This window comes from Lactuca saligna, chromosome 1, assembly GCF_052625555.1.
Source record: "Lactuca saligna cultivar CGN05327 chromosome 1, ASM5262555v1, whole genome shotgun sequence".
NCBI classification, from domain to species: domain Eukaryota; kingdom Viridiplantae; phylum Streptophyta; class Magnoliopsida; order Asterales; family Asteraceae; genus Lactuca; species Lactuca saligna.
The window spans coordinates 26800225-26812664 of record NC_136417.1 but is presented as its reverse complement, the minus strand read 5'-3'; the positions used below and the strand labels follow the sequence as shown (position 1 = coordinate 26812664).

General features: G+C 35.6%; 1 protein-coding gene across 1 annotated transcript; it reads right to left on the bottom strand.

Annotated features, from left to right (window-relative positions):
* Positions 1-10202: 10202 nt before the first annotated feature.
* LOC145048817 (VQ motif-containing protein 11-like) lies at positions 10203-10943 on the bottom strand. The gene has a single exon (XM_078997437.1). The coding sequence runs from the start codon at positions 10818-10820 to the stop codon at positions 10335-10337; it is 486 nt and encodes a 161-aa protein (XP_078853563.1). The 5' UTR covers positions 10821-10943; the 3' UTR covers positions 10203-10334.
* Between the last annotated feature and the right edge of the window lie 1497 nt (positions 10944-12440).

The window sequence follows — 12440 nt, the reverse complement described above, 5'->3', positions numbered from 1 at the left end:
GGCTTCCAATGTTACCATTGTCCATATCCATTAAAGTTTGAGAAGTAGACCTTCCACCCATATTTTCTTGACTATTGTGCAAAATCATTTCTGATTCAGCAACAATAAGCAAATAAGAAAGATCTAATAGGGTCATGTCGTGATTTGTCACATAAAAGTCTTTAATAAACTTGCTATATGAACTAGGAAGTGACTGAAGGACCCAGTCAATAGCCAACTTCCTTGGGATGATGATACTCAACATTCTCAACCTGTCAATGTGTGACTTCATTCCTAAGACATGAGTGCACACAGGGCTTCTATCTTCATGTTTCATTGGAAGCAGGGCTTGAGTAATTTTGAACTTTTCAAGTCTTTGAGCTTGTGAGAATAATTGGAGGAGGAGGAGGAAGAGAAAAATGATTTCCATGAGCCAAACTCAGGAAGTCATCTTCATTAGGAAAGCTTGTTCCATAACATTTAGGAAGATCATTGTTGTCTAAACCAAAATCTACAAAGGGAGAAATTCAAGTTAGTTTATTTAAATCCTTAATATAACACCCAATATGAAATATTAAGGCTAGGACCCAACACAATATTTTATAGCTTGGAAGAGGGATGTCGTAATCCAAGCTATAAAATATTTGAAGGTAGGTAAATGACGATTCACCAATTTCCACCATGAAAAACGAAATAAATTATTAGGTTTTAATTGGATTTGAAACTCCTAGATCTTTTGAAATTCATTGAACTTCCAATGGCATGTTTCAATCTCGAGTATGCCCTTCAGGTTTTGTGACTGAGATGCCGAGGATCACAAAACAAGGTGTGAATAACCATGCAAATATACTTGGTACCCTTAATTTTTACCCCTCAATCGATGTGTCGGTTAACCACACACGCTCCACCAATACTATGATAAACATTAAGTTACCCTTTGCCTACCTTGTTAAATCAAGCTAGTGTGTCGGTTAACCACACACGCTCCACTAACCGACTTAAGCAAAGTGCAAAGTGTAATTTCATGTGTTAGCACCAAATTCACATTTTCCTAAGTAACTAAGATTAGGTATTACTAAGAGTTTAGTTACTTAGTATTTATCATTAATACTTTTAATGAAGGGAGAATTATAGTCCTTGTCCTACCCGTTCGGCTAACGCCCCTCCACCAGTCAAGGAAGCATTGGGTGAGAGTGGACACCCATTAAACTACCATTTTATAGGCAGTAACCTTATACCCCCTTATAGACTGGCTTCGTGAATGAAGTCTACTAATGGTAAGACGACTTGCTCTTATATATATATATATATATATATATATATATATATATATATATATATATATATATATATATATATATATATACACTTATAATATTATAAAGTATAAGGGTTGATTTTTAACTTTTGAAAATCTAGGGGTTGGAACTAATGTATTAAAAGTGACTTTTTGTAACGACGTAAAAATTTAAAACAATTTTTCATTTTAAAAAAATACAACCATGACCCATATAATAGTTCTCAAAATCTCATAATGTCAAATGTCATAATAATAACAAATCCCATAATCTCAAACGACTCTTCTTTCAGTGTGTACAGATCATGTCGGCACCTTCCCGCGATCCCCGCTGGTACCTGAAACACATATCACACAAACGGTAAGCATAAATACTTACTGAGTTCCCCAAAATACCACATACAACACATACGCCACTCAAGGCCATAACTCTATGGGACCTTCCGATCCATGTGTTTCAGGGGACTTCCCCCCCATCCCTGGTAGACCTTCCAGCCCTACTCGTATGACCTTCCGATCCTCATCATCTTGACCTTCCAGTCCATACACTGTTGACCTTATGGTCCATATCATACTACTCATAACATCCATAGCACATACATATCATATAACAACATACATCACATTCTACTCGTAGCACATAAGACCTTCCGGTCACGTATAATTACCACTTTAGGTAAAGTATAGTAAGAAGACTAACCTCGTACGATGTAGGATAACCTCTCGCGCATGATAACCCAACCTAGCCTCCTCTTATTAACATAATATCATCTCTAATCAATACTTTCTCATGTCCTCCCTTCTAAAGGACCGGTAGAAGACTATTCTACCCCTCCCTGAACTAGTTTAACCAAAACCCTAAGGTCAACTGAAGTCAACGCTAGTCAACGGTCAAACTTTGACCAGACTCGTCGGGTGTACAAAAATGACTCGGCGAGTCCAAGCGTGTCCTCTGAATCCTTCTAAGTCCTCACTCAACTCGTCGAGTGAACCTTCTACTCGACAGGTTACCACTAGACATGAATCGTGGGGCAACCCCAACTCGACTCGTCGAGTTCTCTTATGGACTCAACGAGTTTCTACCATAGCCATGCTCAAATGACCTGCTGAGGTCAGATCTGTTTCTCTAACCTATAGATATGACTTCCCAATGCTCAATAATCACGTAAAGGTCCAATCTTGGCACTCATGCAACATCCATAATGCTTCTTTTAGTGAAATAGCTTCTAAAATGGCACCCTAGGTTCATATCTCCAAAGGAATAGCATAAAGCAGGATGGTTGGGACTCTCTGGACCTCTTAAGGTCCATATCTAAGAGTTATTCCACATTGGGACCTCAAAAGCTTTGAATCCAAGCTAAAGAAGAGGAAAGAAAACCCTAGATTCAAGTAGATCACCATAAACAAGAGATTGAGCATAGATCCATACCTCTAGTAGCCTCTTCTGATAAAATGGTAGCAGATTTGAGCTCCTTAATCCGTTTAGCTTGCCCTCCTTCCTTCTTCCTTGGAAAATCACACTAGAATGGATGAAAATGGCTTCCTCTCTCTCTCTCTCTCTCTCCACACTCTCTAGTTCTCTGGTGCTTTCAAGTATGAAGGTGGCCGCAAATGAGAGCCATAAGATCCCTTAAATAGGGCACATGCCCGAGGATTTAGGATTTCTGCCCACAGTGCGGACTCGTCGAGTCGACTCCCCAACTCGTCGAGCCCCTTCATTAAATCCAGTCAGCGAATCGCGATCCTACTCGACGAGTATAGGCGTCAACTCGTCGAGTCCCTTTTTTTTTGACAAAAGTAAATAATTAGAATATGATACCTAAAATTCCGGATTTTACACTTTACATGTTCCAAAACTTGAGGGAAAGTTTTGTAACTTTCAAAACTTTTCATCTTTCATAACTTAAGAGTTAATGATGTAATAAAATGAGTGACTTTTCATTTTATGTAACCTATGTGTTTAATGATGGACTTTAAAAGAATGAATTTTGGTAATCCATAACTTGAGGACAAATTATGGATTCCATTAAACACATAATCATCAAGAATTAAACTAACAAGAAAGTTACAAATAATTCCTATGATCTTCTAAGCTCGTAAGTTCATGAACATGCATATCAACAATTTCAAGAATCGTAAATAAACCATAAAAAACTTGAAATTTTGATAATAACCTTTGAAATTGGATTAACATAATTATTACCACATCAAAAACAGGTTTTAAGGTTCAAAAAACAGTTTAGGTTAATGATCCTCATCCAATTCCAAGCAAAATCGCGAAATTTTGCATATAGGGGCATCACCACGTCGTGGTACATATTGCCACATCGTGGTGAGCAGTCAAATGCGGAATTTTGATTTTTGGAAAAACATGTAGCATCAAGTATCAAGAAAACAACCCTATGCTCTAATACCACTGATGGGTTTTGAGCATTCTAACACTCCTATGGTGTACATGTAACCCTAGAAACCTTGGATCTATGTTTATCTATGATACATGCAAAATTGATTTTCCAAGGTTCTTAACCTATCTAGCATACAAGGAAACTTTTTATCATAAAAGATATTATGAAAACTTACATTGTAGTGATTTGGATTCCTTGGAAACCTTGTGGGCCTAGTACCCCAAGTGTGATGCCTCAAATGTATCACACAACAGCAAATGCACTTGGAATAAACCTTGAGAGAAATGTCACACAATTAGAATTGGCTATGCCCTCTATCTTGCATCTAGTAACTGATTTTAGTGAGCTTCATATCCTTTATATAGTGTGTTACAATTAGGGTTACACCATGTAAATCCTAATGTGACATGACTCTTCATTTCCATGACCCATGGGTTTGTAACTCCCATGGAGCATCTTATGGACCTTAGCCCAACTTGATAATCTGTGGAGCATCTAGCCCACTATACAAGTATGGATGATTTACACAAACAACCCATATATTTAATTAGTATCCTTTTGATCCCTTAATTAATTCTAGATTAATTCTTGATCAATACTAATTAAATAATATTATTATTAATATATTAGAACTTATAATATATTAATAAACCATAAGTGTTATTTCTCTCATTTTAGTTTATCCAAATGCATGATTCCATGCAACCCAAATGAACCATGCTGATCAGGTCAAGTACATCCCATAATAGTTATGAACTTAGACACCTAATCCAACAGTAAGACCTTGGAGGGTTTCCATGGATTCCTTATATGTTTGTATGCATCACTTATATGGTTTATGTAGCTTTTATAGGTATAATGATTATATGATTATGTGGATTGTGTGGAGTATGCTCTGGAGAACTCACTAAAAATTAGCTTACAGGTTGTTGATTGTTTTAGGTACTTCTGAGCCTAAGGGCAAGGGCAAGGCCTGATGGTGCGGCAAGCACTCTCACATGCATTTTCTTTTGGGACACTCTGATATTTGAAATAATAATTTGTTGATGTATGAATTTGAAAACAATTGTTTTGAAATTTTATGGATAATTGGAAATGTTTTGATATTTTAAAAATAATATACAAAAACTATAGTATTTTCACAAGAAGGATTATAGCAAATATAATAACATACACATAGGAAAACTTATTTTCATCGAGTCATTGTAGTCATCATTTTATTTAAAGTGATTTTGGTGACTTACGAAAATAGATGATTGAAATTATATATATATATATATATATATATATATATATATATATATATATATATATATATATATATATATAGGAACGGCTAAAGCACACCTTCTAAGCTTTCGGAATGGAGAATTTGGAGGAGGCTAAGAACAATAAAGAATTTGGAATGGAGATTTTTAAGCTTTCGGAGGAAGCCAAGAACTACAAAGTAGTTCAAGTGGATATTTTAAATATGTTGAAAGTGGAGCTAGTTATGATGGTCATGTTTTTGGTGGTGGTGATTATGATGGGGTTTATGGTTCACAATGTTGTGGTTAAAGCACTGTGAAGTTGTGGGCATTAGTTAGGTTCAAGTGGAATGATGGTAGTAGTAGTTTAGGTGTAAGGGTATTTTTGTCAAGTTAAGCTGTAAGTAGATGCATGTGTTATGTATGGTAATATTTTGGTTTTGTAAGAGATGACAATGACAACAACTTATTATGTCTTAATGATAACAATGTATTAAGTCCTTTAACATACATATGTATAAAAATAACCAAATCATGGAAGGTAACAACAATTACTATTAAGTCCTTTAACATATACATATGTATTAACCTACTTACCAAGGTAACCAAAACACAGAAGGTAACACCAGTTATAGTGATCAAGGCATATATATTGATAACTTAACAATCATACCATGTCGTTTACAAAGCTTCGCATACATTAATGTCAGTTAACAACCTAAAAAAGGGAATGTACTTTACAAAGCTTCCCACAAACCACTACCATACCATGTAACCTAATTAGAACCAAACTTCCAATTCTACCAAAAATTATGGATAGGAATTGGAAGCTTGTTACCCAAAGTCAAGTGTACCAAAATTAGAAGTTTACAAAAAGGGAAACCTATTTACTAATGCTCATTCTTAATCTAAAACCCAAGGGGTTTTGGAAGAACCACCACCATCATCATCTTCAACCATTTTCCTGAGCTTCAGTTTCCTAATTCTTTCAGAGGGTTTCCTCTTTTTCTACCAATGGAAATTCTAAGAACCATGACCGCAGGGTATCACTCTTGCTCGAACCTCTCTGCCTTGAACTTCTTCTTCCTCAACCACTATGCCTTCAACTTCTTCTTCCTCAACCTTTCTACCTTGAATTTCTTCTTCTTCAACCTTTCTCTCTTTTCAACTTCTTCTGCCTCAACCTATCCCTCTTCAACTTCTTCTTCCTCAACTTCTCTTTCTTCAATCTCTTTTTCCTCAACTTCTCCACAAACCTACAATATGACAGGCTAGTTAGTAAAGCTACAATATGAAAGCCAAAAATAGTGTAACAACACATACCTCTTTCATAGAAACCACTGCATCATCATGTGTATATCCAGACAACAACGACTCCTTTAAAGTAAGTCTTTCATTCATCTTCACCTCATTTTCATTCTCTAGTTCCTGAACATCCTTTTTTGCTTCACTCATAGGTTGCTTACCATTAGGTGAATGGGTAAAAAGATCATCAAAATCCTCATCACAGGTTAGGGACACATCTTTCTTTGCTTGACTCTTATGTTTCTTACCATTAGGTGTTTTCTTTGGTGTTTTGTTCCTTGATCTAGAAACTTTAGTTTTCCTTCCTCTCCTTGCCATCATCTTAGTCCTTTTCATAGGACTAACAGCAGGACCACCTACTTGATTACCAGAATCTGAAACTGAAGGAGGAGCAACATCCCTTCTTGGTATAGCAGGCCCAACTAGAGGGAATTGGTCAAAGATAGGTCGGTCTCCCCCATCTTTCCTAGATCTTCCAATCTTCCTTTTTGGGGCAGGGAGCTTATTTACCTCATTATTTGTGCATGAAATCTTATTATGCCCAAGTTGTTGGCACTTTCCACACCTCATAGTCCTAGGAACCTTTAACCTTTGTGAGGGGTATTTGGCATCTTGTGATTTAGATGCATGTTTCACTCTCTTTACTTTGGGTCTTCTAGGCATCCTTCTAACTGGGGGTGGTAATGGTTTAATAAACTCAGTCATTAGCCACAAGTTGCTTCCACCTACAGGTTGTACGTTCTGACTGTATATTGCAACATATTTGTCCTTGTGGAACCAAGAAGACAGGAATTGACTTGGATCTTTGTGGACATAGTTGATTGCAGCTTGACGATGCACACATGGTATGCCCAACAACATCCACAAGTTGTAGGTGCAAGTGTGAGAAGCTAAATCAACCTTGTATCCGTTAACCTCAAACACATCACCACCACTTGGCACTACTATCCACAAGCTACACACAAAACAAACAAAGTACACATATAAATACTTAATATTTTTGGATACATGCCCATAAAAACTTATATTACCTCATATATTTCCCAAATTCATCAAGCTTCAGTTGTATATTAGGCCCACAATTACCCCTCCATTTTGCTACCTCTTGACCTTGATGAAAAAAACCTTTTCATAAGGAGAATCCTTATTTCCTCAAGCATTATGAGTAGAGGCTTCTTCCTTATTTCTTTGATCATGCCATTGAAGCATTCTGCCACCTCATTCTCTACTACTTCACAAGCATACACAGAAGAAAAGAATATTATGCACCAAGTTTCAGTTTTCCTTGCCATAAGATAGTTGTATCATGTTTCTGTTATCTTCTTTATCTTATCCATTGTAGCAAGAAAGTCCCCTTCCACTGTACTCATAGTAGCTTCCTAGAACAAATTCTTTAGCTCTAATCCTGTGTATTTCTTCCTAAAGTTTGCAAAGATGTGTCTAGCACATTATTTGTGCTCAACATGGGGGAGTAGGTCTGCCACAGCCTGTAGAAGTCCCTATAATTAACAAACAAACACAACACATGTAAATATTAATGAAAGTAACATACAAATATATATGGTATACTAGTGTATGTTGTGGTACCTTGTGTTGGTCTGAGATAACAACCACTTCATTGCCAGCACCAAGATCCAAATCAGCAACCAAATTCTCAATGAACCAGGTCCAGTTGTCCTTATTCTCAACTGCCCATGCTATTGGGTAGACATGGTTGTCTGTATCCCTCCCAATAGCAGTTAAAATCTCTCTCTTAACCTGCCCCATCAAGAAACTACCATCTATTAAGATTTATAATTTTAACTAATACTAATTTAAGATATTTAATTGTAGAAAAATGTCCTATTAAGATTTTTAATTTTAACTTTCCAAAAGATCAACATTTGAGAAGCTTCGGTGTATCTCTTTATATGTAAAAAATACCAAATGGAGAAAAATACAAACGATCATGGTTGGTCTATTTCATTGATGTAGATAAAGTTTTTTTGTTTTTGTTGTAAATTATTGTGGTTGGTCTATTCCATAGATGTATGTAAATTTTTTTGTTTTTGTTGTAAATTATCTAATGTGAATAATATATCTACATGTTCATTAGCAATAAAGGTAACAATGATTGAAACAATATTTATAGTATACTAAAAAGATATGAAACAAGTAATTGATATATTCTTAATATGAAAGCATTAATTGACTTACAAACTAGATTAACAAATAATAAAACAATTAACAAGCAAACCCAAAAACAGATAAATAAAGAAAAAAAACATTTGGAAAATATGTTAATGAATTAAATATATATTTATTACATTTAAATATAATATAAATTTAATAAAATGAAAAAAGAAACATAAAATAACACATTGATATAATTTAATTTAAATTTACCAAAATAACATGTGATATAAAGTGGTAAAATTATTTTCATTTAGTAAGGAGAATTTAGAAGAAAAAAAAAATTATTAAAAAAAATTAAAGTCAAACGTTTAATTTGGTGTGGACAAAACTGTAAGATTGGTCCCTGTGATATTCAAAAAACTTTGGATAGGGTCCAAAAGGTTTCCAACTTGCATGGAAGGTCCAAAATCAAAGTTTTCTGGGTTTTTGGTCCATGAGACACTTGAAAAGTCGATTTTGCACTTTTTGTTTCTTTTTTCTATTTTATTTATTTACTAATTAAAAATAAAAAAATATATTTCTCACTCACTCACTCTCTTTCTATCACACACACACACAAATACGGATCAGTTTCTCTCTCAGTAAGATGCATTCCCCAACAAACTGCTTGCCGGAGCTACTCTTAGTACACCACCGTTAACCACATTTCAAAATGGGAAAGAACTCAAAATTCTTCAAAGCACTTCTCAGATTCAGGACCACCAAAGCCCCCGCCACCCAATCTTCACGTTCAGAGCCTAAACAGCCAAAACGACGGTGGAGTTTTGCGAAATTGCACAAAGAGATTCCTCAGTGTTGACTCTGGGACACTTTAAAAAAAATACATTTTTTTGGACCTCCGATGTTAGATCTACGTGTTCTTGGGTCTCCGATTTTGCTCTATAACTCAACTTTAGATTTCATCTTCTCCCATAGAGCTGTCCTGATGAATATAATTTGGTTCAAAAGTCGATTTCAGACGTTCAACCCTTTCAGATCAAAAATCGATTAAAAAAATAGGTTGGAGATTTCAAGAAGATGGTATTGTTGTATATTTGGCCATTAATGTTCCTGAATTGAGGTGGAGGTAAACAGAGACAGTTTTGTTGAGAATCGATATCTTGCCTTCACTTTTAATTTCATTTTCAGGGTTTTGTTGAGATATAGGCTTCATAGCGCCGCCTACCATGGAGGTTATCTCTGGAATTACAGAGCTAGGGTTTCCAGCGATGGTGAAATAATTATGGTTTTCTGCGTCTTCTTTGTTTCCCAGTGCGAAATAAATGAACGTGAGGACGGCAAGGCAAATATGTGGATCGAAAGAGAGGCAGGTATCGTACAACCAATTACAAAACAAATCCTCGCCTGAGCCGGATTCCAGAGAGGATGTGAGCGAAGAAGATACAATGGTGTTCTTCAATGTTGAAGAACAAATAAATGTGAGTGTTATTGGTTACTGACGAGAGAGAGAGAGAGAGAGAGAGAGAGAGAGAGAGAGAGAGAGAGAGAGAGAGAGAGAGAGAGAGAGAGAGAGAGAGAGAGAGAGAGAGAGAGAGAGAGAGAGAGAGATTTTATTTTTTATTTTTTATAATTTTTTAAATACTAAACACAATTAAAAAAATGGTAAAAAAAATACTAAGGTAAAATAGACATTTCAATATTTTCGATCAAAATCAAAGAAAAACCTTGATTTTGGATCATGCAAGTTGAAAACTTTTTAAATCCTATACAAAGTTTAAAAAAAACAGTGACCAATTTTACAGTTTTATTGTGTCTAGTAGTTATTAAAGATCCACAGAAACTAAAGGCCGTTGCTTATAAATAAATAATAATCTCGTTAATTCGGAGGAGTACATTAAACTAAATTTAAAAAGATACTAACTAACTCTATTTAAACTAATTAATTAATTTATAATCATCTGGTACATCACAAGCCCTGTATTCGGGTTAGAAAGACGACGACGACGGATTATCTTTAGGTGAACAAAGAGGAAACAACGCCAACAATTCGGGTTCGGATCCTCTCGGCGTACTAAGCGGGCTCGGGTGCAAGTAAAACCCTTTCTCTGCAATGGCTCTTTCTTCTTCCTCCACTGGTGTTCGTGGGCTCCCTCTTCCGTACACGTCCAACGTCGAAACCGGTGACGACATCATCATCTCGCCGACGGTGAAGCTCCTTTGTCTTGACGACGGAGACATGATACCAAAAGGTCGGAAACCGTCGTTGAGAGTGATCTCGAGTTTTCCAGTGTTTTGTCTTCGTTCATGGAGCTTGAATCCGGATCTCCGAGGGGGGACTTCGCCGATAGGTCGCGGAGGGAAGAAAGGTTCTTGTGGGGTGGCGCCGGTGAGTCGTTGAACGACGGCGCGAAAGTTGGAAGGGTCGGCTTGGACGAAGGTTGTGGCGGGGGCGGAGTTGGAATCAGAAGCCATGAGAGAGATTGAAGAAGTTGCAATGGCGGTGTTGAATTTATATATGACGAGGTGGGCCTACTTGAATTACACCATGGGAGGGGCATCGAGTAGTGTAAGGTGTCAGGTGGCACGAAGGAGAGGGAAAATTCAAATACCAACAATTTATTGCGATTACAATGTCCTTCAGTTAATACCATAATGTTCTCTATGCTATTTAAGAACGGAAATTAGACAACACTGTGTATAACACAAGAATTAAAAGACAAATTGTACTATTATTTAATGATCTTCATATATATATATAAAATTATATTTTCGACAAGGACAATTTGTTTATCATGAACGAACCAAATTTCTAGCATTAAATAAAAAAAAAGTAATGAACACTTACGGGGACTTAAATACGGAATTTGACTTTGTGGGTTGTTTGTCATGGCATTAGGGATCGAATGTTGGGATTTTTGTAGCAGGATGGATTACTAATGTAGTTACTAACAAGTTAAAATCTAATGGGACCGGCTGTTGCAGAGCTTAGAAAACGGATTATAAAAACTTACATTGTTAAGGTACCAATGTACCATATCTAAAAGTCTTTGGTGGGAAAAGAGCACATATGTATGGTAAGTTTTAGAGAAAAACTACTAAATAGGAACCAATGTTGTCGAAAATGACTTTGATATAGTTGGCGACAAGTATCGTCTCAAAAAGTTTTCTTTTGTTTTGTTATTTCTCTAGCAACTTGTTCCAGAGGGTTTCTTCTTGGTTGTCGTTCTTATATTGGTCTTGATACTTATCATTTAAAAGAAAAGTTCAATTGTGTACTAGCCGTCACAACTGGTATTAACAATAACAATTACATCTTTTCAATAGTCTACTGTGTGTTTGAATAAGAGAAAACATAATAATGGACATGGTTTCTCGAGTCACTTAAAAAAACAGTTGGGACGCTAGATGGTCTTATTATCTATGCGACAAGGATTAAAATAGCCATGATGCATGTTTATCCTAATATTAAGCATAAAGAATGAATATGACACTTAAATAGCAACTTCAAGAAACAATTTTGCGATGGATTTTTCAACAAGAAACCATGAGGTGCTGAAAAACCTACCATCCTAATGAGCATGACATATTATTAATGGACTTATGGATGTAAGTGAAGATGTTAATTACATAAATAAATAACAACCATAAAAAACATGGAATAGAAGCAAGTTTTATGCATCTTCCAAGTGTGATTGCAACGCTAATAATATTTCAAAAACATTTTACTTTTTGGACATATGCATTGCATTATCATCATGTGCTTGATCTTCTTATTGTAATTAGAGAAAAGATTACGAAACTGTTTGATAAGAAAACAATGTTGGTGAAAATGGAACGATGTATTGATTCATATTGCTAAGAATCGTCTCAATAACATCTCTAAGGTAAGTATGTTATATTATATTTCAATTACATATGTATATTTATTTTAAACTTGGATGATACATGTATGTCTCAACAATATTTTTTTTTTACATGTATAGCTTGAGTGAATATGAAGTTTATAGAAGCTATGACAAAAAAAATAGAGTTAAACCATCAAATGAGTATAATGAAGGGCACAAATATGTGTGATATGGTGCGTAAAAATTC